Genomic DNA, 27,589 nt, shown 5'->3' on the forward strand with positions numbered 1-27,589 from the left:
AGCTTTCCAAAACCTTTGCACTCAACTATCTTAACTTATAAGGAGGTCATTACGTATTACTTAAAAGTTCTGAATTCTACATGAGTTGAGGGGGGGGGGGGTGTGTGTGTGTGTGTACAAAGCAAGTGGCTACAACCAAATTTTGGGGTTGTAACTGTTGTTTGTAATGACTTCCATTCAATGTATGCAGGTCATGGAGAAGATGGGGAGATGGAGTTGTTTACAGCAAGCTGACAAAGGGAAATTAATCAAGTTGTACTATTTGAAACAAGTTATCCTCACCCTGAAAAGCACCCCTAAAACAACTGAAATTCAAAAAATAATAATACAAACAAGTAATTTAGAGTGACGACAAATAACTCCCTCAATTCTTTAATACAAATAGAATTCTACAGAATCTGCTTTTCCTAGGTAGTAGAGCTAGCTGGTAGTTCCAAACTAAGTGGCACATTCTTACCCACCCTACTACAGCTTACACAACTCTGATTCAGTTATTTTCTCACATATCCTTGTGGAAGACCTAGTCACTAGAAACTATGTCCGAAGCAAACGCTATAGGAAGTAATTTTTAAATTCAGCCACTCAAGACTAAGATCTAAATGTACACAATAGGGAGCTAATTGATTTAAATTAAATAAACAGTGTGTTTATCATTGCTTTTTTCTCGGGATTGTGCTGGGCACTGGGGGATACAAAAACTCGAGTGAGATACAATCTTCGGACATAAAATAGCAATGAAAGCGCATTTCTGGAAGCCCTGAAAGTCTGAAAACAGAGGTTCTTCTGGACTCACAGGCTCTGGGTCAAGAAGATATATTTTCATCTTGTTAAGACGGATTTTGCAAGTAAAACAAGCAAAGTAGAAGACAGAAGAGTGCGTACCCTTTTGTATTTGCATGGTTCTTCCCCAGCAACCAAGTCCCAAGAGATGTAATGAATCTAAGTCTCATCACCTGACAGAGGTTTAGGGACAGCCATACATGAAAAGACTGAGAAATCTGCACTGATACCTGGTTTTGTGAAACCATAAATAATTTTAGGGTTGGAAAAGACCTCGACAAAACCATTAACAAAGGAATTCAGAAACGCAAACATTAGTAAGTCATCTGGACAACGTCTACTCCTTTATTTACGAAACACTAAAATAACCAAAGCAAAAACAAATGTTTAGCCAAAGCCGACCACGTGTTTTTACGGTACCTTTTCTTAGTGCCTCAAATGTCTTCCTAAATCAACTGCACCTGCTGCAAAGATGGCACATTCTGGTGCGAGAGCCCAGAGCGGAGCACGGTTTCGTTCCCCGAGCTGAGGTATCCGCGAATTGACCGCGCGACCCGCAAAGCCACCTCACAGCCAACGCGGTCCTCCACCCAGCCCGCCGCCGCGCGGCCGCCCACAAGCCTTGGGCCCCACGCGCGCTATCGCCGCCCGCGCCCCCGCCGCCCTCCCACCGCCAGCGGCTCTGCAACCGGTGCCGGCAGCCCTCGTACCTCACACTGCTGCTCCGAAAGCCGCGGAACTCGCTCCCGGGCTCTCCCGGTGCCCTTACGGAGGGTGCTGTGCTTCTGTCCAGCGCCGTCACTCGGCCGAGGCGGCCCCGGAGCAGCAAGAGGCCGCGTACCGGCACCGTCATGGCCGCGGATTCCCGGTTTCCGGACCGGGGCTCCACCTCCCGCGGCTCCAGTCCTCGCGGCTGGAGGCCCGGCTCCGCCCTCAGTCGGCCTGGCGGGGCCCCAAGTAGCGCTGCCAGCCAGGTTCCGGCAGATACGCAGAGAGGGGTCAAGAGCAGTTCCCAGGGCCGGGGACGGAACTGACGGGGCGCCGGGTCCGCAGGGGGCGGGGCCAGGATCCAAGCCCCGGGCCAGCTGAGGATGTGGAGGCTTGCGTGTGGCCTGGCGACTCCGCTCCGCACCCAGAGCACACACAGCTGGCATTCCCATACCGACGGCACAGAGAAGGTCTCCAAACTAATCACTTTAGGCAGCACGCCCCACTTTCCACCAAGCCAGAGATCCTGCCCAACAGTGTCCGTGACTACGTGGAATTGGATTTAAAGCAGGAAAGAATAGGTTCATTGTGTCCCACTCCCTTTGTGAGATTCCTTGGAAGCTGGAGAAAAGAACAAAGGTGTGTGGAGAAGGAGCAAAACCTGGCTGAACAAGGAAGGTCTGGACTTTAGGATTTCTATACTTCTACTTTATCATCTCCACTTTTGGAAGGAAATATTGACCAATATCTGTCTTTTCCGGAGTTTATGATCAAGTCGATGCAGGCTAAGAACCCTGCATTGTGTGGTGAGCTTGTGTGGTGAGGAAGCAAAATATCTGCTCCCTCTGGAAAAGTAAAACATTAGACTGTCCTTTCATTGTGCAAATTAAAGCAGACACACAAAAAACAGTCACAGATAAAACCAGCTGCAAAGTTAACAGGAAACAACTTTTCTCCCAAGGTCAGGCTGCTGCTGTTGAGTCAGAACAACCTCTTTCATAGCTGCACTTTTACTGAGAAAAATTTTTTTTTTTTAATCATAGACTGTCAGAAAGTTTTCTCTTTAAAATCATATCAACAAGAATGGGATACCCTACTCTTGCCTGGCTGATCTAAATCCATTTAACACAAATAAGCAGCCTAGAAGAAAATACAGGAAAAAAATCTAGGTGGCTTTGGGTTTGGCAAGGAGACTTTAGATACAACACCTAAATCACAATTCATAAAAGAAAAAACAATTTAAACTTCTGCCATGCAAAAGACACTTTTAAGATAAAGAAACAAATCACATACTGGGAGAAAATATTTGCAAAACATTTTTGCAAGGGCTTACACCCAAAGTGTACAAAGAACTCTTGAAACTCAACAATTTTAAAAAAAGATAAAAGGAAAACAAGCAAGTCAGTTAAAAGTGAGCGAAAGATCTGAAAACACCCAGCAAAGCAGATATTCAGAGGTCAAAAGAAAAGGAAAAACGTTCAATGTCTTTTATCATTAAGGAAATACAAATTAAAACAACAATGAGATACCACTACACTCCCATTAGAACGGCTGAAGTCCAAAAAACTGGTAATACCAAATGCTAGTAAGGATGTGCAGCAACAGGAACTTTCATTCATTGTTGGTGAATAAAAAATGGTTCAGTCACTTTGGAAGACAGTGTGGCAGATTCTTACAAAGTTAAATATCATTTAACCATGCAATCCAGCAACCATGTTCTTATATATTTACCCAATTGATTTTAAAACATGTCTGCAATAAACCATGATATGAATGTTTATAGCATCTTTATTCATATTCTCCAGAAACCAAGATGTTCTTAAAGAAGCAATAGATAAACAAATCGTGGAATATCCATACAATGCGATGTTATTCATCAATCAAAAGGAGCAAGCTACCAAGCCATAAAAAGACATGGATGAACCTTAAATACATACTGATAAGTGAAGGAAGGTAGTCTGAAAAGGCTACATACTGCATGATTTTTATTGTATGTCATTCTACAAAAGGCAAAATTATAGAGACAGTTAAAAGATCAGTGGTTGCCAAAGGTTCAGAGGATAGGGCAGAGATTTGAGTAGTGTAGCACAGAGGGTTTTTAGGACCGTACAACTATTTTATATGATACTGTAATGTTAGACGCATGACACTATGCATTTGTCAAAACCTACAGAACTTTACAACACAAAGAGGGAAACAATGTATACCATATTAAAAAATACTATTCACATTGGAAAATTATGTTTTCTGCAGTGTTACCAGAATCAGGGCTCTGTTTATTCTCCGTAAGACTTGCATAGAAAAATAAGCTATTATATTTTGTTTGTATGTTCTAAATACATACAAACATTTTACACATTTTATCTAGATGTGTAAAAGTGTTTTTTAAAAAATCACATGGAATGGCTTTTTCAATACTAAAAAGTGGAGGGACATTTGCTTAAACAAATATTTCAAAAAGTAATATGTACATCATCCGGAAAATTATTTGTGGTAAGGAAATATTCTTCACTCCCGTTGCATTTCTCAGACAAAGTGGTGAATCCGTGCTGCCTCCTATTTTGTCAACAAAGATACTATTTACCCTTTACATTTTTGTATCAATATATTTTGAAAATCTAATGTTCTTTATTGCAGACATTCATTTGTTAACAGATTTGTTTGTTTTTAACGTTTTACCTAAAATTTGACATGCTTTCAGAACAGATTTGCCTCTTTATTTAACATTGTAGAAATGTAATTAACAAATAATTCTCACTACACAATTAAGAATAGACATTCTTTTATGATATCTTCCAAATTTTATCAGTTAGCAAAACTTAATACACTAATTAAAATATTTCTACATATGATGAGAATGTTTACAATTTAAAGTTTTGAACTTGTTTTGGATGTGATTATAGGTACAAAAATCGTGTAACACTATGCTCATGCTAAGAACCGATATAACAAAATTACTGAAATAAATGTGCTGTGAAGAATGGAAAAAAATATGTTATTTAGCAGGTTGGTGGTTACCAGGAAGGAATGAAGGTTGTGAGAAGAGAATCTAACTGCATTACACTTATATGAAACAATCTCACTGGAAAGGCTAGGGAAAAGGTGCCGACCTAAATAACTTTGGAATTGCAAGGTTAAAAATCTAACAATAGAAGAAACTGCACATAGGCGCTGTGCTCTAGTTAATAAAGTTGTTGATTTACATTACCAATTCTGACATGGCTATACATGTATACTGCAATTAAACAGTTATTTAAATGGAAGTGGATGATAGGAGCCAGGTTCCTCATTTTTGAAGTGGCTATATACAGATAAGCAATGAGAGGAGGATGTAATCCTTATGATAATAGATTAGAGTTGGGAACATCAGTTTTAGCTTAATATAAATACGGATGGTTACGTATAGAAATATTTATGGATGTATGAATATTCAGGAGTTAGTTTACCTATATATATATATATTTATTTGCTTTGCCAGCTGAGAATGCCTAAAACAACACCTGAAAGCAATAAGCACATCTTCAGCCTAGATATTGGTTTCTAGTGTCATTCTACAATAACAGGAACCAGGACTCCTTGGAAAAATGGCTGATTCTAGGCTCAGGAAATATATTAGATGATCCTAGAGCATCGTGTAATTCTGGAAGGTAAGGAACTCAAATAAATCCCACATTGATGGGGATGTGTCAGGGACAGGAGCCAACTGAAAGAGTTCCTAATGTCCAAAGATGGAACAATTTGAGTAGCAAAATATTGTAGTATTGGATTATAACCCAAAGTATAAAATTAATAGCCATGAGCCCATACTCATATAAATAAATATGTGATTGAATAAATAAATAAATGGGGGAAAGAAGAAACATGATGCAGAATTCCTACAGTTTCTGTAGATACTCCACTCTGAAGGAGGAGTAGAATTCTTCACTTCTTAAATGGGAACTGATCATAGTGACTTTCTTTCAGAGTTCAGTTTAGAAAATGGGAAAAGAGAGTAACTTGCCTGTGGAGAAACCTGACAAACACTACCTCAGACAGTGATGAGGATTAACATCAACACTGACACATCATACTGATAGGATGGATACTTGATATAATGTGATGAGAATTGTACTTTACCTCTGCAGTCTTCCTGCAAAACCCATAACCCCAGTCTGGTAATGAGAAAAACAATTAAACAAATCCCAATAGAGGGACATCCTACAATATACCTGAAGAGTATGTCTCAAAACCATAAAGATAATCAAAAACAAGGAAAGTCTAAGGAACTGTCAGAAGCAAGAAGAACCTAGAAAACCATGACAACTAAATATAATGTGCTATCTTGGATTGGATCCTGGAACAGATGAATGGCTTTACATAAAAACGAAGATCTGAATAAAGTATAGACTTTTGTTAATAGTAATGTATAAATATTGATTCATTATATTGTATAATGTATGTATTGATGTATCCTGCTTGTCACTAGCTGCTCTTAAAGAAGTTTGTGCTTCAGGAACAGAAAACCAAACACTGCAAGTTCTCATTCATAAGTGGGATTGAACAATCAGAACACATGGATACAGGGAGGGGAACATCATACACTGGGGCCTGTCAATGGGTGGTGATAAGGGGTGGGAGAGCATTAGAACAAATACCTAATGCATGCAGGGCTTAAAACCTAGATGGCGGATTGACAGGTGCAGCAAACTACCATGGCACATGTATACCTATATAACAAACCTGCATGTTCTGCATATGTATCCCAGAACTTAAAGTAAAAAAAAAGAAAAAAAAAGAAAAAAAAATATTGTGCTTGTCTATCAAACAAAATTTTCCATGAGCTCTTCCAAATGATATTTTCTGTAAGGGAATTCTCAATAAAAATATAAACAACTTTACAGCATATGTTTTTTAAAAACCTGATATTTATATAAATTATTAAAACTGATTCATAAAGTAGAAAACCAAAACAGACAGAAATGGAAAAGAAGCTATGAATCAAAAATAACTATAAAGCTTCCTAAAGCAGAGTTTTTTTATGCCCTCAAAGTATAATTCATACTTAAAAATCTTTCCAAATCATAGAGAAAGAATTTCCCAAGTATTATATTCAAACCCGATTTAAAGGAATACAGAAAAAGAAAACTATTGAACAATATAACTGATAAATGTAATTATTAAGATATTAAAGAAAACATTGTTGATATAATTTGATGTCATTATAAAACAAAAGACTACCACAACTAAATGATAATACAAAGACAGGTTAATTAGGATAATATTGGAAATATGTCAGTTAATATATCACATAAATATGGAAAATAAAAGAGTATTTGATAAAATTCAATAACCTTTCCTAATAACACTTAATAAACTAGATATAAAAATATTTCATATCAACAGCCAATAGCATTCCTAACAATCAACCTGTAGAGACATTCCAATAAAAATCTGGAAAACCTATGAAGTAAACATTAAGACTCTGATGAGTAATGTATGCAAAGACTTGAATTAATAGAAAGCCCCAAGATGCTTAATATTGTAAATATGTCACCTTTCACTAAAATAATCTATTAATCCAATACCCAATAAAATATTTCAGTTTTTAGTCAAATGGGGGAATATTTAATATAATAATAACAGCATATGTTTCCCAGAATTTTCTTTGTGCCAAGGCTGTGCCGAACACTTTTCAGAAGTTATTCTTTTACCCCTCATCACAATGAAGATATGAGGAACCAGGTAAAATAGGCTGGATTACTTGCTAAGACCTACAGCTACCAAGTGATAAAAGTGAAGTTCAAGTCCCAGGTAGTGTGAAACCAGTGCCCACACTTCTAACTGCAGTGCTTTTCTAAATCTAATGTTCTTCTGGAAAAGTTGGCATGCTATATCGTTAAGATACAGAGAACTCATCCAAGTGTCTGCATTTTAGTCATTTATACAATCTTCTGTAAGTATAAAATTGATTTTTGATTTAAATCTATGTAATAAGGAGAAAACAATTTTTAATTTTCAAATGACTGGTGGATTCTATTGAAAAATTGATTACCAAGTTTTATTTCATGATTATCAATTAATGTGACTACCAATTTCATATTTTAATAACTTATTGATAATTTATTTGTGGTCTTATAATGCCATTAACTACATAAAAAGTGCACCTGGTTTAGAATATAATGTTCACTATATATACTGTATGTGTCTATATACATGTCAATATATAATCAATGTTACAATGATTGTCTTTTTTCTAATTCCTCTGCTCAACTTATTAAAGACTAAGAATGATGTAAAGAACTCAATTTTTCTTTATTTTTTTATCACATATTATATCATTATTTCATCAGTGAATATGAGAAGATGATTGTAACAGATTCCATATAGTTTATCTATTATCATTATATAATGGTCTTCTTTATTTTGTTAAGGCTTCTTGTTTTCCATGGTAATTGTTAGACATTACTACTCCTATCCTTGCTTAGTTTTAATATGAAAAGTCTCACATGTATTTTCTATATATATATATATACACACACACACACACGTATACATATACATAGGTATACCTGTATCTTTTTACATTTAAATTTTGTTTCATTTTGTTTTGATGTGTGTCATTTAAAACAACATATGTTAATTTTTTTAAGTTATTGGATAATGTTTGGAGCAGAAAATAATATGCATATAATATATATGTATTGACTTTCGATTGCTGTTATAACAAATTATCACAAATTTAGTGGTTTAAATAATACAAACTTGGCCAGGCGCGGTGGCTCACGCCTGTAATCCCAGAACTTTGGGAGGCCGAGGCAGGTGGATCACCTGAGGTCGGGAGTTTGAGACCAGCCTGACCAACATAGAGAAACCCCGTCTCTACTAAGAAATACAAAATTAGCCGGGCATGGTGGCACATGCCTGTAATCCCAGCTACTCAGGAGGCTAAGGCAGGAGAATCACTTGAACCCAGGAAGTGGAAGTTGCAGTGAGCCGAGATCGCACCATTGCACTCCAGCCTGGGCAACAAGAGTGAAACTCTGTTCAAAACAAACAAACAAACAAACAAAAACTTATGGTGTTACATTTCTTTAAGTTAGAAGTGTGGTGTGGGTCTCACAGGGCTATAGTCAATTAGGGTTGTATTCCTTCTGGAGCCTCTAAGGAGAATCCATCTCCTTCCTTTTTGCATCTTCTATAGACAACCTACCTACTTCCTTTGGCTTGTTGGCACCCTTCCCCCATCTTTAAAGCCAACAATGTCGAAATCCCTCTCTTACTCTTCTTCCATTATTTCTCTCTTTTTCTCTCTCTCTCTCTTTTACTTACTACAGCCAGGAGACGGTCTCTATTCTAAAGGCCTCATGATTTGATTGAGCCCACTAGGTTAATTCAAGAAAATCTCCATATCTCAAAAGTTACAAACTATAATCACATCTGTAAAAGTACCATTTGTCATGTAAGGTGATATATTCACAAGTTTCGAAACCTAGGATATAAACTCTTTTTTTGGGGGGGAGCACTATTCTACCTACCACAACACACAACACCCTTGCAAATTATGAAGCATAACAACAAGAAGAATATTCCTGAGCCTACCACCCAATGTAAGAATTAAAACTTAAGACCTTTCCGATCTCAATAAATAAATCCATCTTTCATATCCCAAATTTTTTTTTTTTTTTTTTTTTTTGAGATGGAGTCTCGCTCTGTCGCCCAGGCTGGAGTGCAGTGGCCAGATCTCAACTCACTGCAAGCTCCGCCTCCCAGGTTTACACCATTCTCCTGCCTCAGCCTCCCGAGTAGCTGGGACTACAGGCGCCCGCCACCTCGCCTGCTAGTTTTTTGTATTTTTTTAGTAGAGACGGGGTTTCACCGTGTTAGCCAGGATGGTCTCGATCTCTTGACCTCGTGATCCGCCCGTCTCGGCCTCCCAAAGTGCTGGGATTACAGGCTTGAGCCACCGCGCCCGGCCCCAAATTTTTTTAATCAGAAGTAATCATTGTCTTGAATTTTGTAGTTTAATCCTTTGCTTTAAAAATAATTTAATCACAAATACATCTTTTAACAACATAATGCTCAGTCTTGCTTGGTTTTTGTTATTTGAGCTTTAAGATATGATATTGAGCTGGATGCAGTCTTCAAGCACTTGTTTTTTTCCCTTTTACTCTGTGTTTCCAAAACATATTCATTTTGTTGCATGTAGCTATAATTCATTCATTTTTTCTGCTAAATGTTATTAAATTGGGGGCATTATTTTTTCACCAGCCTATCAACAAATGTCTGAGTTTGTGTTAGGCAGAATCTAGGAGGAAACAGAAACCACCGTAGGTACTTCAAATAAAAGAAATGTAATATAGGGATTTAATTATGTAGATAATGGAAGAACTTAGAAGCCAAAAAGGATACAAAATAACCCAACAGCAGGAAAGCACTAAAACTGCTAAATCTGGTGAGACAACTGGATGGAGCAGGTGACACTGTCAGAACTGAGAAGATAAAACTATCTAATGAGAGCTGGAATCATGGCAAAGTCTTCCTTGCAGGACCTGGAACTATCTAAGCAATGATGGACAGAGAAAGCTACGTCCACAAGGGAGACAGCAGAAAGATAAGAAGAAAAATACACTGGGCTTCCCCTTCTCCCACGCTCCAATATTTGGCTACTGTTTCCCATTGGTCAAACCTACCAGGAAACCAAAAAGCAAAGAGGCCTAAGAAATATAGTCTTTTGGGACACAGAAAAGACTCGGTAAGGGAAAGGCAATGGGATTAATCTAAATGTAAACAAGCCAGACCCAGTGAGTTCTCCAGTTATTTATGACAGTAAAAATAAAAATGTGGCCATGAGCATTCATGTATATGACTCTTGATGCACTTATGCAAGAGTTTCTCTGTAAGTAGATTTGTAGGGTCATAAGATATGTTCATACTCAATTTTAAAAGTTAGTAGCACTCTCCTAAAATTCATGTGGAATATTAAAGGACTATAATGCCAGCACTTTGGGAGGCTGAGGTGGGTGAATCACTTGAGCCCAAGAATTTGAAACCCTATCTCTACAAAAAATACAAAAATTGGCTGGGTATGGTGGCATGGTAGTCCCAGCTACTGGGGAGGTTGAGACAGGAGAATCACTCGAGCCTGGGAGGTAGAGGTTGCAGTGAGCAGAAACCATGCCACTGAGCTCCAGTCTGTGCGACAGAGCAAAACTCTGTCTAAATAAATAAAATGTGTGGGAAAAGGCAATAAAAAGTGGGGGGGAAAACAAATAGCCAAAACTATCATGAAAAGAACAATGTTGGAGGTCTCACACTTCCTGATTTCAAACTTATCAGAAAGCTACCCTAGACAAAACAGAGTGGCACTGGCATAGAAGCTGACATATAGACCAAAGAGCTTAAAAATAAACCTTTGCATATATGATTAATTGATTTTTGACATGGTGCCAATATCATTTGATGGGGAAAAGATAGTCTTTTCAATAAATAGTGTTAGGAAAACTGGATATCCATAACCAAAAGAATGAAGTTGGACCCTTATACCATACAAAAATCAACTTAAAATGGATCAAAGAAATGGATTACAAGAAACTTCTGTGCAGCAGAGGACATGATCAACAGAGTGAAAAGGCAACCAAGAGAACAGGAGAAAATATTAACAAATTATATATTTGATAAATGGTTAATATTCAGAATATATTAAAAAGAAAACTTTTATAGCTCAACAGAAAACAACTCAATTAAAATTGGGCAAAGGACTTACACTGACATTTTTCCAAATGGCCAATAAAACAAGATGCTGAACATCACTAATTATTAAGGGAATGCAAATCCAAATTGCAATATGATACCACCTCAGGTCCGTTAGGATAGCTATTATAAAAACAAACAAACAAACAGAAAACAACAAGTGTTGGGAGCATGTGGAGAAATTGGAAAGATAAGATTGAGGCAGACAACCAGATTTTTCACCATCTTGGATTCCCTGGCAGGAGACATATCCCTGAGTTAACCTGCAGGAAGCATTATAAATGCCTGAATGGAGAAATATCCCTGAAGACAGCCAAAGACAAAAGTGGGGATGTAGAAACTCTGCTCTGGAACTCGTCCAAAGGAGATGCCAAATTAGAGTGGCTGTTTAGCACCACAAGGTGGTAGAAGATTCTTCCCACACATCCCCTAGACAAGAACCCCTAGCCAGTCTTCCCACACTGCCAGGGCATAACCTTTTGAACTCCTATCATAGAGGGGCAGGGCTCTGAGTTTATTAGAGCCAAGGGGAACCTGGACTTGAAGAGCAGACCTAGAACCCAAAAGGAGACAAAGACTTACTGGTAAAGAACCTCTATTCAGGAGAGTATGGGAGAAAAAAAAATAAAAGAACCTCTAAGCAAACATATCAAACACAAACCCAAAGCAACCAGACAGAGAAGACTGGAATAAATAACTAATCCTTCAATGAAAATACATAGATGTACATCCACAAGAAACAACAGCAAACAGGAAAACGTTTTTAAGGAAACTCAGTATTCTCCAAGATAGCACAGAAAAGCAATTCAGAAATTTATTAGAGAAAATTAACAAAGAGATTGAAATTTTAAAAGAACACAGAAATCTTAAAACTGAGAGATTCATTTGCTGAACTGAAGAATTCATTAGAAGTTCTCAACAGCAGAATAGGTCAAGCAGAAGAAATAATAAATGAACTCAAAGACAGACTATTGGAAAATACACAGTCAGAGGAGGAAAAAGAAAATAGAATGAAAACAAATGAAGATTGACTATAAGATATAAAAAAACTACCTCAAAAGACCAAATCTGGAATTACAGCTGTTCAAGAAAAAGTTGTCTCGGGGCGGAGCAAGATGGCCAAATAGGAACAGCTCCAGTCTCCAGCTCCCAGCGCCAGTGACACAGAAGACTGGTGATTTCTGCATTTTCAACTGAGGTACCGGTTTCATCTCACTAGGGAGTGCGGGACAATCAGTGCTGGTCAGCTGCTGCAGCCCAACCAGGGAGAACTGAAGCAGGGTGAGGCATCACCTCACCTGGGAAGTGCAAGGGGGAAGGGAATCCCTTTTCATAGCCAGGGGAACTGAGACACACAACACCTGGAAAATTGGGTAACTCCCACCACAATACTGTGCTTTACCAAGGGTCTTAGCAAATGGCACACCTGGAGATTATATCCCACACCTGGCCGGGAGGGTCCCACTAAAACAGAGCCTCCCTCATTGCTAGCACAGCAGTCTGCGATCTAACAGCAAGGCAGCAGTGAGGCTGGGGGAGGGGCACCCACCATTGCTGAGGCTTAAGTAGGTAAACAAAGCTGCTGGGAAGCTCGAACTGGGTTGAGCTCACAGCAGCCCTGCCTGTCTCTGTAGACTCCACCTTTGCAGACAGGGCACAGCTAAACAAACAAACAAAAAAATCAGCAGAAACCTCTGCAGACGCAAACGACCCTGTCTGACAGCTTTGAAGAGAGCAGTGAATCTCCAAACAAGGAGGTTGAGATCTGAGAACGGACAGACTGCCTGTTTAAGTGGGTCCCTGACCCCTGAGTAGCCTAACTGGGAGACATCCCCCACTAGGGGCAGACCGACACCCCACCCCTCACATGGTGGGGTACACCCCTGAGACAAAGCTTCCAAAGCAAGAATCAGACAGGTACACTTGCTGTTCAGCAATATTCTATCTTCTGCAGCCTCTGCTGCTGATACCCAGGCAAACAGGGTCTGAAGTGGACCTCAAAGCAATCTCCAACAGACCTACAGCTGAGGGTCCTGACTGTTAGAAGAAAAAATAACAAACAGGAAGGACACACACACCAAAACCCCATCAGTACTTCACCATCATCAAAGACCAGAGGCAGATAAAACTACAAAGATGGGGAAAAAGCAGGGCAGAAAAGCTGGAAATTCAAAAAATAAGAGTGCATCTCCCCCTCCAAAGGAACACAGCTCATCACCAGCAACGGATCAAAGCTGGATGGAGAATGACTTTGACGAGTTGAGAGAAGAAGGTTTCAGTCCATCAAAGTTCTCAGAGCTAAAGGGGGAATCACATACCCAGCGCAAAGAAACTAAAAATCTTGTAAAAAGAATGGAAGAATGGATAACTAGAATAATCAATGCAGAGAAGGCCATAAATGAACTGACAGAGATAAAAACCATGGCACGAGAAATATGTGACAATTGCACAAGCTTCAGTAACCGACTCGATCAACTGGAAGAAAGAGTATCAGTGATTGAGGATCAAATGAATAAAATGAAGCGAGAAGAGAAGTCTAAAGAAAAAGGAGGAAAAAGAAATCAACAAAGCCTTCAAGAAGTATGGGATTATGTGAAAAGACCAAATCTACGTCTGATTGGGGTGCCTGAAAGTGAGGGGGAAAATGGAACCAAGTTGGAAAACACTCTTCAGGATATCATCCAGGAGAACTTCTCCAACCTAGTAAGGCAGGCCAACATTCAAATTCAGGAAATACAGAGAACGCCACAAAGATACTCCTCGAGAAGAGCAACTCCAAGACACATAATTGTCAGATTCACTAAAGTTGACATGAAGGAAAAACTGTTAAGGGCAGCCAGAGAGAAAAGTCGGGTTACCCATAAAGGGAAGCCCATCAGACTAACAGCAGATCTCTCGGCAGAAACTCTACAAGCCAGAAGAGAGTGGGGGCCAATATTCAACATTCTTAAAGAAAATAATTTTAAACCCAGAATTTCATATCCAGCCAAACTAAGTTTCATAAGTGAAGGAGAAATAAAATCCTTTACAGACAAGCAAATGCTTAGAGATTTTGTCACCACCAGGCCTGCCTTACAAGAGACCCTGAAGGAAGCACTAAACATGGAAAGGAAAAACCATTACCAGTCATTGCAAAAACATGCCAAAATGTAGAGACCATCGATGATAGGAAGAAACTGCATCAACTAACGAGCAAAATAACCAGTTAATATCATAATGACAGGATCAAGTTCACACATAACAATATTAACCTTAAATATAAAAGTACTAAATGCTCCAATTAAAAGACACAGACTGGCAAACTGGATAAAGAGTCAAGACCCATCAGTTTGCTGTATTCAGGAGACCCATCTCACATGCAGAGACACATATATACTCAAAATAAAGGGATAGAGGAGGATCTACCAAGCAAATGGAGAACAAAAAAAAGCAGGGGTTGCAATACTAGTCTCTGATAAAACAGACTTTAAACCATCAAAGATCAAAAGAGACAAAGAAGGCCATTACATAATGGTAAAGGGATCAATTTAACAGGAAGAGCTAACTATCCTAAATATATATGCACTCAATACAGGAGCACACAGATTCATAAAGCAAGTCCTTAGAGACTTACAAAGAGACTTAGACTCCCATACAATAATAATGGGAGACTTCAACACTCCACTGTCAACATTAGACAGATCAATGAGACAGAAAGTTAACAAGGATATCCAGGAATTGAACTCATCTCTGCACCAAGCAGACCTAATAGACATCTACAGAACTTTCCACCCCAAATCAACAGAATATACATTCTTCTCAGCACCACATTGCACTTATTCCAAAATTGACCACATAATTGGAAGTAAAGCACTCCTCAGCAAATGTACAAGAACAGAAATTATAACAAACTGTCTCTCAGACCACAGTGCAATCAAACTAGAACTCAGGACTAAGAAACTCAATCAAAACTGCTCAACTACATGGAAACTGAACAACCTGCTCCTGAATGACTACTGTGTACATAGCGAAATGGAGGCAGAAATAAAGATGTTCTTTGAAACCAATGAGAACAAAGATACCACATACCAGAATCTCTGTGACACATTTAAAGCATTGTGTAGACAGAAATTTATAGCACTAAATGCCCACAAGAGACAGCTGGAAAGATCTAAAATTGACACTCTAACATCACAGTTAAACGAACTAGAGAAGTAAGAGCAAACACATTCAAAAGCTAGCAGAAGGCAGGAAATAACTAGGATCAGAGCAGAACTGAAGGAGATAGAGACACAAAAAACCCTTCAAAAAATCAATGAATCCAGGAGTTGGTTTTTTGAAAAGATCAACAAAATTGATAGACCACTAGCAAGACTAATAAAGAAGAAAAGAAAGAAGAATCAAATAGATGCAATAAAAAATGATAAAGGGGATATCACCACCGACCCCACAGAAATACAAACTACCATCAGAGAATAGTCTAAACACCTCTACGCAAATAAACTGGAAAATCTAGAAGAAATGGATAATTTCCTGGACCCTTACACTCTCCCAAGACTAAACCAGGAAGAAGTTGAATCCCTGAATAGACCAATAGCAGGCTCTCAAATTGAGGCAATAATTAATAGCCTACCAACCAAAAAAACTCCAGGACCAGATGGATTCACAGCTGAATTCTACCAGAGGTACAAAGAGGAGCTGGTACCATTCCTTCTGAAACTATTCCAATCAATAGAAAAAGAGGGAATCCTTCCTAACTCATTTTATGAGGCCAACATCATCCTGATACCAAAGCCTGGCAGAGACACAACAAAAAAAGAGAATTTTAGACCAATATCCCTCATGAATGTTGATGCAAAAATCCTCAATGAAATACTGGCAAACCAAATCCAGCAGTACATCAAAAACTTATCCACCATGATCAAGTGGGCTTCATTCCTGGGATGCAAGACTGGTTCAACATATGCAAATCAATAAACGTAATCCAGCATATAAACAGAACCAAAGACAAAAGCCACATGATTATCTCAATAGATGCAGAAAGCCCTTTGACAAAATTCAACAGCCCTTCATGCTAAAAACTCTCAATAAATTTGGTATCGATGAAACGTATCTCAAAATAATAAGAGCTATTTGTGACAAACCCACAGCCAATATCATACTGAATGGGCACAAACTAGAAGCATTGCCTTTGAAAACTGGCACAAGACAGGGATGCCCTCTCTCAACACTCCTATTCAACATAGTGTTGGAAGTTCTGACTAGGGCAATCAGGCAAGAGAAAGAAATCAAGGGTATTCAGTTAGGAAAAGAAGAAGTCAAATTGTCCCTGTTTGCAGATGACATGATTGTATGTTTAGAAAACCCCATCATCTCAGCCCAAAATCTCCTTAAGCTGATAAGCAACTTCAGCAAAGTCTCAGGGTACAAAATTAATGTGCAAAAATCACAAGCATTCTTATACACCAGTAACAGACAAACAGAGAGCCAAATCATGAATGAACTCCATTCACAGTTGCTTCAAAGAGAATAAAATACCTAGGAATCCAACTTACAAGGGATGTAAAGGACCTCTTCAAGGAGAACTACAAACCACTGCTCAGTGAAATAAAAGACGACATAAACAAATGGAAGAACATACCATGCTCATGGATAGGAAGAATCAATATCGTGAAAATGGCCATACTGCCCAAGGTAATTTATAGATTCAATGCCATCCCCATCAAGCTACCAATGAGTTTCTTCACAGAATTGGAAAAAACTGCTTTAAAGTTCATGTGGAACCAAAAAAGAGCCTGCTTTGCCAAGACAATCCTAAGTCAAAAGAACAAAGCTGGAGGCATCACGCTACCTGACTTCAAACTATACTACAAGGCTACAGTAACCAAAACAGCAAGGTACTGGTACCGAAACAGAGATATAGACCAATGGAGCAGAACAGAGTCCTCATAAATAATACCACACATCTACAGCCATCTGATCTTTGACAAACCTGTGAAAAACAAGAAATGGGGAAAGGATTCCCTATTTAATAAATGGTGCTGGGAATATTGGCTAGCCATAAACAGAAAGCTGAAACTGGATCCTTTCCTTACTCCTTATATGAAAATTAATTCAAGATGGATTAGAGACTTAAATGTTAGACCTAATACCATAAAAACCCTAGAAGAAAACCTAGGTAATACCATTCAGGACATAGGCATGGGCAAGGATTTCATGTCTAAAACACCAAAGCAATGGCAACAAAAGCCAAAATTGCCAAATAGGATCTAATTAAACTAAAGAGCTTCTGCACAGCAAAAGAAACTACCATCAGAGTGAACAGGCAACTTACAGAATGGGAGAAAATTTTTGCAATCTACTCATCTGACAAAGGGCTAATATCCAGAACCTATAAAGAACACAAACAAATTTACAAGAAAAAAACAAACAACCCCATCAAAAAGTGAGCAAAGGATATGACAGACATTTCTCAAAAGAAGACATGCATACAGCCAACACATACATGAAAAAATGCTCATCATCACTGGCCATCAGAGAAATGCAAATCAAAACCACAATGAGATACCATCTTACACCAGTTAGAATGGCAATCATTAAAAAGTCAGGAAACAACAGGTGCTGGAGAGGATGTGGAGAAATAGGAACACTTTTACACTGCTGGTGGGATTGTAAACTAGTTCAACCATTATGAAAAAACAGTATGGAGATTCCTCAAGGATCTAGAACTAGAAGTACCATATGACCCAGCCACCCCATTACTGGGTATATACCCAAAGGATTATAAATCATGCTGTTATAAAGACACATGCACACATATGTTCATTGCGGCACTATTCACAATAGCAAGGACTTGGAATCAACCCAAATATCCATCAGTGACAGACTGGATTAAGAAAATGTGGCACATATATACCATGGAATACTATGCAGCCATAAAAAAGGATGAGTTTGTGTCCTTTGTAGGGACATGGATGCAGCTGGAAACCATCATTCTCAGCAAACTATCGCAAGAACAGAAAACTCACCACTGCATGTTCTCACTCATAGGTGGGAACTGAACAATGAGATCACTTGTACTCGGGAAGGGGAACATCATACACCGGGGCCTATTATGGGGAGAGGGAAGCGGGGGGATTGCATTGGGAGTTATACCTGATGAGTTGATGGGTGCTGACGAGTTGATGGGTGCAGCACACCAACATGGCAGAAGTATACATATGTAACAAACCTGCACGTTATGCACATGTACCCTAGAACTTAAAGTATAATAATAAAAAAAAAAGAAATATAAAAAAAAAAAGTTGTGCAAGAGAAGGGAGTAGAAAGCTCATCAAGAGATATAACAAAAGCTTTTCAAACATGAGAAAGATTAAATATCTAGATATAGGAAGATCAGAGAACACCAAACGGATTTGACCAAAATAAGATTACCCCAAGGTGTATAAAAAGATAAATGCTGCATGATTTAATTTTATAAGGTAGTCAAATTCATAGAGAAAATGGAATGGTGGTTGCCAGGTTCTTGGGAAGAGGGGCTTGGCGACTTTTTGTTAATGCGTATATAGGATTTCAGTTTTGCAAGATAAAAAGAGTTCTGGAGATTGCTTACAAATTAATTTGAATATGCATAACAGTATTAAACTAAATTCTTAAAATGATTATGATGGTGAACTTTATTTTATGTATAACTTATCACAATTTTAAAAATTAAAAATTAATAATAAATGTTTTCTTGATAACTTGGGAGTCATAGACCACCGTGAACACACCAGATCTTGTTTGAAAACTTAGAAATGTTTACTCCTAGTGTCAGGAAATAAATTATTGAGTCACATCTTTAGCAAGATTTTGATTTGTCAATCTTTTTAAATTTTAGCCAATTTAATGAAGAACAAATAGTATTTGCAGAAATCTTAATTTAAATTTTCCTGACTACTAATGTGTGAAGCGTCTTTCTCTCTATTTATTAATCATTTTAGTTTTTTGTTCTGTGAAATATGTGTCTTTTTAAATGGGTTGGTGTAAATGTACTAATTTGTATTGTACTAATACAAACCCACTGTTACAAATATCTGAGACTGGGTAATTTATGAAGAAAAGAGGTTTCCTTGGCTCAAGGTTCTGCAGGCAGTATAGGCAGCATAGCAGCTTCTCCTTCTCGGGAGGCCTCAGAGAACTTTTACTTATGGTGGAAGGCAAAACAGGAGAAGAAGCAGGACCAAGAGAGCAGGGGAAAAGGTGCTGCAAACTTTCAAACAACCAGATCGTGTGAGAACTCACTATACAGTGCCAAGGAGGGATGGTGTTCATCCATTCATGAGCTCTGCCCCCATGATCCAGTTACATCCCACCAGGCCTGATCTTCAACATTGGTAGTAACAATTTGACATGAGATTTGGGTGGGGAACAGAGACCCAAACCATATCAGTTTGTATCTTTTTTATTGCCATAGGAATTATTTATGTCCAAATGTCAATATATTGTTAGGTGCATCTATAACAAGTATTTTTTTCTTAGCTTATTTTTATTTACCTTTTAGAGTTTCCTAATTGGAGAGTGTAGCCATCCCTTGGTATTCTGGGAGACTGGCTCCAGGACACCACCTCCCTGCCTCCCAGACAGATACCAAAACTCAAGGATACTAAAGTCTTTTTATATAAAATGGTGAAGTATTTGCATAGAGCCTATGCACATCCTCCTGTATATTTTAAATCATCTCTAGATTACTTATAATACCAACACAATGTATATGCTATGTAAATAGTTGTATGGTATCTTTTATTTGTATTATTTTTTATTGCCTTTTAAAAATATTTTCGACCCACAGTTGGTTGAATTCGAGGATGCAAACCTGCAAATACAGAATGATTTGTTTTTTTTTTTTTTTTTTTTTTTTTTTTCCAAATATGGAATGTTGACTGTAGTCTAGTTTATCAATCTTTTATGGTTGGAACCTACTGTAATGTTGAAGCAATCTTTCTCTATTTCAAGCTTATATAGATATATTCTCATTCATTTAGTCTAGAGCTTTTAAGGTTTTGACTTTCTTATTTAAACCTCTAATGATTCCAATGAACAGTGTGAGGTGAGAATCAGATGTCTTTGCTGTTGGCTATGGATAATCAATATTATACCACTTTCAGCACTTACTATTAATTCATTCATTTCTTCTTGTCTACAATTCTACTTCTTTCTTATAGGAAGTCTCTATATAGGTATTGATCTGCTACTGTGCTTGCAGATTCACATGACAGAAATAAAGATTAGTGAACTTGAAGACATAGAAATTATAAAAAATGAAATGTATAGAGAAAAAAAAAAAGCCAACGGTGAGCCATGGGACATCTCCAAGACACCAAATATCATGTAAATAAAGTTCTCAAAAGTGGGGAGGTGGAAACCAAAAAATTTTTGGAGAAAAATTAGTAAAATACTTTCTGGATTTGATGAAAAGTACAAACCTACAGCTCTAAGAATCTCAATGAATGCCAAGCACAAGAAACATAAAGAGAACTATACCAAAGCGTATCATAATCAAATTACCCAACACCACTAAATGAACAATTCTTTTTTGTTTTTGTTTTTGTTTTTGTTGTTTTTTGTTTTTTGAGATAGTCTCACTTTGTCACTCAGGCTAGAGCGCAGTGGCACAATCTCGGCTTATTGCAATCTCTGCCTCCTGGGTTCAAGCAATTCTCCTGTCTCAGCCTCCTGAGTAGCTGGGACTACAGGCACCCACCACCATGCTCAGCTAATTTTTTCATTTTTGGTAGAGACAGGGTTTCACCATATTGGTCAGACTGGTCTTGAACCCCTGACCTCTGGTGATCCACCTGCCTCAGACTCCCAAAATGCTGGGATTACAGGCATGAGCCACTGCACCCAGCCATCTAACAATTCTTAAAAACAACCAGAGAGAATAAAAAATCTTATGTACTGAGGAGTACAGATAAGGACAGCAGATTTATTGATAGTTTAGCATAGTGGCAGGATACAGAGCGGTATACACAAATCCATGTACTCATGGCATATTGCCAACTTATTCCGCCATACCTCTCCAGGAATGATTCTTAGATTTAGTCTTTTCCAATTTCTACCTTCCCATTTCATTCCATACTCAAAAACAAAATTCTAGGCACAGCTTCTAACTTGGCGCTGAAATTACATACTAGAAGTTTAAAAATATATTCATATAAATGTTTCTCCTTATCCTATCTGAACATAATGCTTTTCTCTTTCTTGTCATAAGTTATATATTATTGAGCACAAAATAATCTTAAGATATTCTTCTAGGGCTCAAAATTTTTGACTGTCCTCTTGCTGGGTATAATTTATCTTATTTTCCACAACCTAAAAAATTTCTTCTCCATTTTCTTGCCAATGTTCTAGTATTATAACTTTTAAATGATTTTCTTTTCTAAGCAGCAAAATTCATTTTTCAAACCAAATTTCACATGAAAAATCTTACTTCAAATTTATAAAAGGAAAGTAGGAAAATAGAAAATGGAGCTGCTTTGGCTGACACGGGTTCCAGGGGACTGTGCCTGTTTAGTCTTCTGCACCTTCCGTCCATGGCCCCTGAGACAGTTCCACAGACCCTCTAGGAACCTTCCAAACTCAGCGTGAAAACTGGAGTAATGAGCTCAAATCTGTATTTCCATGCTGCACCAGCCTAGACAAAAAGAATAAGGTCACAAATATTTTTCTCAAAGAGTACATTTCTTTGACTTCACTGTCACCAGCCATATGAAAACTCCATTCTACACTCAAATTCTAGCCAAATGGTTCTGAAGGTTGTGAGGTATCAGTGCACATATGCTTTCCAACTCCTCTTGGTCACCATTAAGCTCGTATAATTTTTCCTGCATTCTTTTCCAACTTACTGTGATACCCCCGTTGATGCTTTTGTTTGTTTGTTTGTTTGTTTTTGTATTTGAAGAGGTCCTTAATGCTGGTAATATATAGATAGTGTGGACATCTACACCAAAGACATCATCTTCTATTACCACCTTAACCCCTGACACCATACAAAAGCTCCTAGAACCAGTAACCCACGCATTCATCCTCCACGATCATTGGTGATTTCAGACGAACACCTCTTTCAAGTATTGATACTTTTTAAATTTGCAAGACCTCTGTCATTGGTTGGAACAGAAAGATTACTTGAGTGGCAGAGTCTACCAAGAATCTACTAAGAAGATTCAGGGAATTTTGGTCTAAGACTGACCCATTATCCTTGAATAATACCTTGAACAAGCCTCTTGACTCTCCTATTCTGCAGGACCATGTAATTGTTCCTAAAACTGGAATGCATATAGGGGTGGCAGAAATGTGCAAGGAGGTACTTGGAGCCATGGAATAAGCATGTTCATTATCTTGATACATCAGTTTCCCATAATACATGTCAATTATTTCATAGTAAATATTTTAAAATATTAAATGTCTTAGTTTGTGCTGCTAAAACAAATTATGGCAGACTGGGTGGCTTAAATAACAAGCATTTATTTCTCACAGTCCTAAAGGCTGAAATTCTGAAGTCAGGGTGCCAGCATAGTTAGGCTCTGGTGAGAGATCTCTTCTAGGTTACAGACTTCTGACTTGTTGTATTCTCACATAGTGGAAAGAGGGCAATCTAGCCCACTGATCTGTTGTTAGAGGGAAACTAATCCCATTCATAAGAGCTCCACTCTCATAGCCTAACTACCTCCCCAAGGCCCCACTTCAAAATACTGTTAAATTAAGGATTAGATTTCAATATATGAATTTTAGGGGAACACACATATTCAGCTCATAACATTAACTAACATTTTTTAAAATGTGTAAAATTTGGGATATTTTAAAAGGCAAAACATAAGACTTCAAGGAAATTTTGTAGTGCAGCTATGCTCTCCAAACATTCTTAGCTAATGACCTCACTTCCTCACCCAGTTCAGCCTTTTGGGATATTATGCTGAGTTTTTCATAGGAGAATCTTTGGTTCTTTATGCAGAGACTCCATGAATTTTAGACATACCTAAATTCTAATGTGAGCCCAGCTTAGGCTCAAGCTGAGACTCCCCCATTTACATATTTCATTTCACATCTAAGTTGATTTTTTTCATAATGAAAGCCAACACACATCATTTCATTACATATTTGTTTAACTGTGTAACTGCTTTCCTAATTAAGCTCTAATGGATGGGATAATCCCATAAAACAACTTTATTCTTTTTTTCCACTGTCCTCCAAGCTCTTTTTATGGGCAGCCTTGTTCCCTTCTGCTCCATGAAATCTTGAACTTGTCCTAAAGCTTCTTGGTCCCTTTTAGTTACAAGAATAATATTATTTCAAAAATTATTATTCCTATTTTATGGATGAGGAAACTAAAACACTAAAAGGTTAGGTAATTTACTTGAGGTCAAGTGAGTGACAAGAGAGTAGAGCCAGAAATTTTGTGTCGAGTCAGTGCTTCTCAATGAATGAATAAGTAAACAGACTAAAGGAAGGGAGACCTTGAAGGCTTAGAAGACTGTTTTAGTAATCAAAGTGAGAAACAATAAGGGCCAGAACTAAGGCTATGTCGCTGTGGATGGCAAGGAGGAGACAGATTAAACTCATTAAAGAGGTAAGAGCAATAGAATCTAGTGACAGACTGAATGTGAGAGCTCACATTTGGCAGCAGGCCTGACTTTCTCTAGCATTAGTACTTCAGCCTTTGAATGTGAGTTTTTCTGGGATTACTACTTTATCTGTTATCTCATGTTATCCTATGGATAATTATTTAGCTCTGATCCTTTCTACAATAGTAATCAACCCTGCTTAAGCCAATTATCTCAATTCTTGCTGAGCAACTTTGGCCTTCTTGAAAACACCATATTTCAGTTATTACCTAGAGCACCAGTAAACTACCCTAATAAAATGAGAAAATTTGCCACATAATGAAGTTTTGTTTTCATCTTTGAAGTTAGGGCAAAAACAAGCTACACTAAGTATATTCATAAACTATCATAAAAACTAGCATAAAACTTTGAGAATATGAGTCTTGTCATATTTGGTAAGGTCATCTAACAATATAAATGTAAAAACCCACAAATATGTTCATGCGTGATATGGTTTGGCTGCATTCCCACTCAAATCTCATCTTGTAATTCCCATAATCCCCATGTGTTGGGGGAGGAATCCCACAATTATCTCAATCAGAGATAATTGAATCGTGGGGGCGGTTTTCCCCATCCTATTCTCGTGATAGTGAGTTAGCTCTCATGAGAGCTGATGGTTTTATAAGGGGCTTCCTCCTTCACTGGGCACTCATTCTTCTTCCTGCTGCCATGTGAAGAAGGACGTTTTTGCTTCCCCTTCTCTCATGATTATAAGTTACCTGAGATCAGTTCCTGCTTCAACCCACAGGAAGCATGCAAGTGCCTGAAGGGAGAAATACTCCTGAGGACAGCCAGACACAAACGAAGAAGGCAGCACTACCATCCCTAGCCCTGGATACTCTGCTGTGCAACTTGGCCAAAGGAGATGCCAAATCAGAGTAACTGTTCATTAGTACCATGCTGTAAGAAGTACCATCCACAGGTTCCCTCCTTATGAATCCTCACTAGCCAGTCCCTAGGATATCACTTTTGGGACCTCCTCAGGTTCTCCTAATCCTTTTCTAGAGCTAGGGCAAACCTGAGCTTCAGACACATTCTAGTGCCAAATAGGAGAAAGTGACCTAGTGGAAAAGGAAACAAGAAATTGAACAGGTAAATTTCAAAGACTCTCTATGCAAACATTCCCAATAAACACAAAAACAAGCTGAGAGACAGGGCTAGCTGGATTTCCTCGGCCAACTAATAATTCCTAAGCCTGGCTGGGGAAGGTGAACGCACCTATATTTAAACACAGGGCTTGTAACTCAGCTCACACCCAACCAATCAGGTAGTAAAGTAGACTCACTAAAATACGAATTAGGCTAAAGCAGGAGGTAAAGAAATAGTCAAATCGTATATTGCCTGAGAGCACAGAGGGAAGGACAATGATCGGGATATAAAGCCAGGCATTCGAGCAGGGAGCGGCAACCCCCTTTGGGTCCTTTCTCATTGTATGGGAGCTCTGTTTTCACTCTTAAATCTTGCTACTGCACACTCTTCTGGTCCATGTTTGTTATGACTCAAACTGCGCTTTCGCTCGCCATCCACCACTGCTGTTTGCTGCCCTCTCAGACCCTTCGTTGACTTCCACACCTCCTGATCCGGCAGGGTGTCTACTGTGCTCCTGATCCAGCGAGGCGCCCATTGCCACTCCTGATTGGGCTAAAGGCTCGCCATTGTTCCTGCATGGCTAAGTGCCCAGGTTCGTCCTAATTGAGCTGAACACTGGTCACTGGGTTCCATGGTTCTCTACCATGACCCATGGCTTCTAATAGAGCTATAACACTCACCATATGGCCCAAGGTTCCATTCCTTGGAATCCGTGAGGCCAAGAACCCCAGGTCAGAGGACAAAAGGCTTGCTGCCATATTGAGAGTGGCCTGCCTCCATCTTGGGTGCTGCCTGCCACATCTTGGGAGCTCTGAGAACAGAGACCCACCTGTAACAAAGCCAGACAGAGAAGACTGGAATAATTGATCCTTCCATGTGAAGACATAGATGTACATCCAAAAGAAATAATAACAAAGGAGGAGCCATGACCAACCCAAACAGACAAAGCAAGGAACCATTGTCTAACCCTAACAAGACAGAAATATGTCAACTTTTTTTTGAACGGTAAGGCTGAATTTACTTATTTATTTATTTTTCTTAAAATAAAAGACAGTGTGTGTGTGTGTGTGTCTGTCTATATATATATATAAATTTATGTATAAAATTTACCATTTTTAAGTGTAAAGCTCCTTGGTAATAAATATATTTATATTATTTTTCCCCCCTCTCCTATTTCCCTCATTCTCCAGTAACCATCATTCTATATCTTGGTCTCCAGTAACCATCATTCTATATCTTCATAATATCCACTTTTTTTAGCTCCCAAATAAGAGTAAGAACATACCATATTTGTCTGTGCTTGGCTTATTTCTCTTAACATGACCTCAAGTTCCATCCATGTTGCTGCAAATGGCAGGCTTTCATATGTCTTATGATTGAATAATATTTCATTGTGTATATGTACCACATTTTCTTTATCCATTCCTCCATTTATGGGCACTTAAACTGATTCTATATTTTGCCTATTGTGAATAGTGCTGCAATAACAATGGGAATGCAGATATCTTCTTGATACATTGATTTTTTAAATATATATACTCAGTAGTGAAATCAAATGGTAGTTCTATTTTCAATTTTGGAGAACCTCTGTATAATCTTCTGTACCGGCTGTACTAATTCCCACCAACTGTGTATGAGAATTCTCTTTTCTCCACATCCTTGCCAGCATCTGTTATTATCTATCTTTTTGATACAAGCCATTTTAACTGGGATGAGATGATATCTCATTGTGGTTTTAATTTGCATTTATCTGATATATAGTGATGTTTACCATTACTTTAATATAGCTGTTACTCATTTGTATATCTGCTTTTGAGAAGTGTCTATTCAGATCTTTTGTCCATTTTTAAATTGAGTTTTTAATTGTTTTCCTATTGAGTTGTTTGAGCTTTTTACATACTCTAGTTACTAATCCCTAGTCAGATAAATAGCTTGCAATTGTTTTTTCCCACTCTGGGTTGTTTCTTCACTCTGTTGATTATTTCCTTTGCTATTCAGAAGTTTTATAGTTTGATGTAATCCCAATTGTCTATTTTTGCTTTGGTTGCCTGTGCATTAGAGGTTACACAATAAATCTTTGTCCAGATCATTGTCCTGAAGTATTTCCTCAGAGTTTTCATCTAGTAATTCTTGGTTTTAGGTCTTAGATTCAAGTCTTTAATTCATTTTGATTTAATTTTTGTGTATGGTAAGAGATAGGGGTCTAGTTTCATTCTTCTGCATATAGTTATGCAATTTTCTCAGCACCACCTATTGAAAAGGCTGGCCTTTCCCCATTTTAAGTTCTTGATGCGTTTGCTGAAGATGAACTGGCTGCAAATGCATGGATATATTTCCAGATTATTATTCTGTTTTATTTCTCTCTGTGTCCCTTTTTATGCCAGTACCATACTGTTTTGGTTACTATAGCTTTGTAATAGATTTGAAGTCAGGTAGTGTGATGTCTCCGGCTTTGTTCTTTTTGTTCAGGATTGCTTTGGCTATTTAGGATCTTTTGCAGTTCCACATAAATTTCAGATTTTTAAAAAATTTCTGTGAAGAATGTCATTGGAATTTTGATGGGATTGCAGTGAATCTGGAAATTGCTTGGGGTAGTATTGTCATTTTCACAATATTAAGTTTTCCAATCCATGAGTGGAGAATATTTTTCTAGTTTTTTGGTG

The 27,589-nt window shown here is 38.1% G+C and overlaps 1 protein-coding gene across 10 annotated transcripts in view; it reads right to left on the bottom strand.

Moving 5' to 3' along the window:
• The window catches only part of MTHFD2L (methylenetetrahydrofolate dehydrogenase (NADP+ dependent) 2 like), a 186,183-nt gene that overhangs the window by 145,224 nt on the left and 13,370 nt on the right, over nucleotides 1-27,589 (bottom strand). For 6 of the 10 annotated variants that reach the window (XR_013417179.1, XR_013417180.1, XM_078001754.1 and 3 more), the window contains exon 3: nucleotides 25,607-25,755. The exons of 1 other annotated variant lie outside the window; for it this stretch is intronic. Coding sequence is in view for 2 of the 9 variants with exons in the window: in NM_001193907.2 (NP_001180836.2) it covers nucleotides 1,491-1,633 (143 nt within the window). In the remaining 7 variants the exon portion in view is untranslated. 10 annotated transcript variants of the gene reach the window in all.

This window comes from Macaca mulatta, chromosome 5 (genome assembly GCF_049350105.2).
Source record: "Macaca mulatta isolate MMU2019108-1 chromosome 5, T2T-MMU8v2.0, whole genome shotgun sequence".
NCBI classification, from domain to species: Eukaryota; Metazoa; Chordata; class Mammalia; order Primates; family Cercopithecidae; genus Macaca; species Macaca mulatta.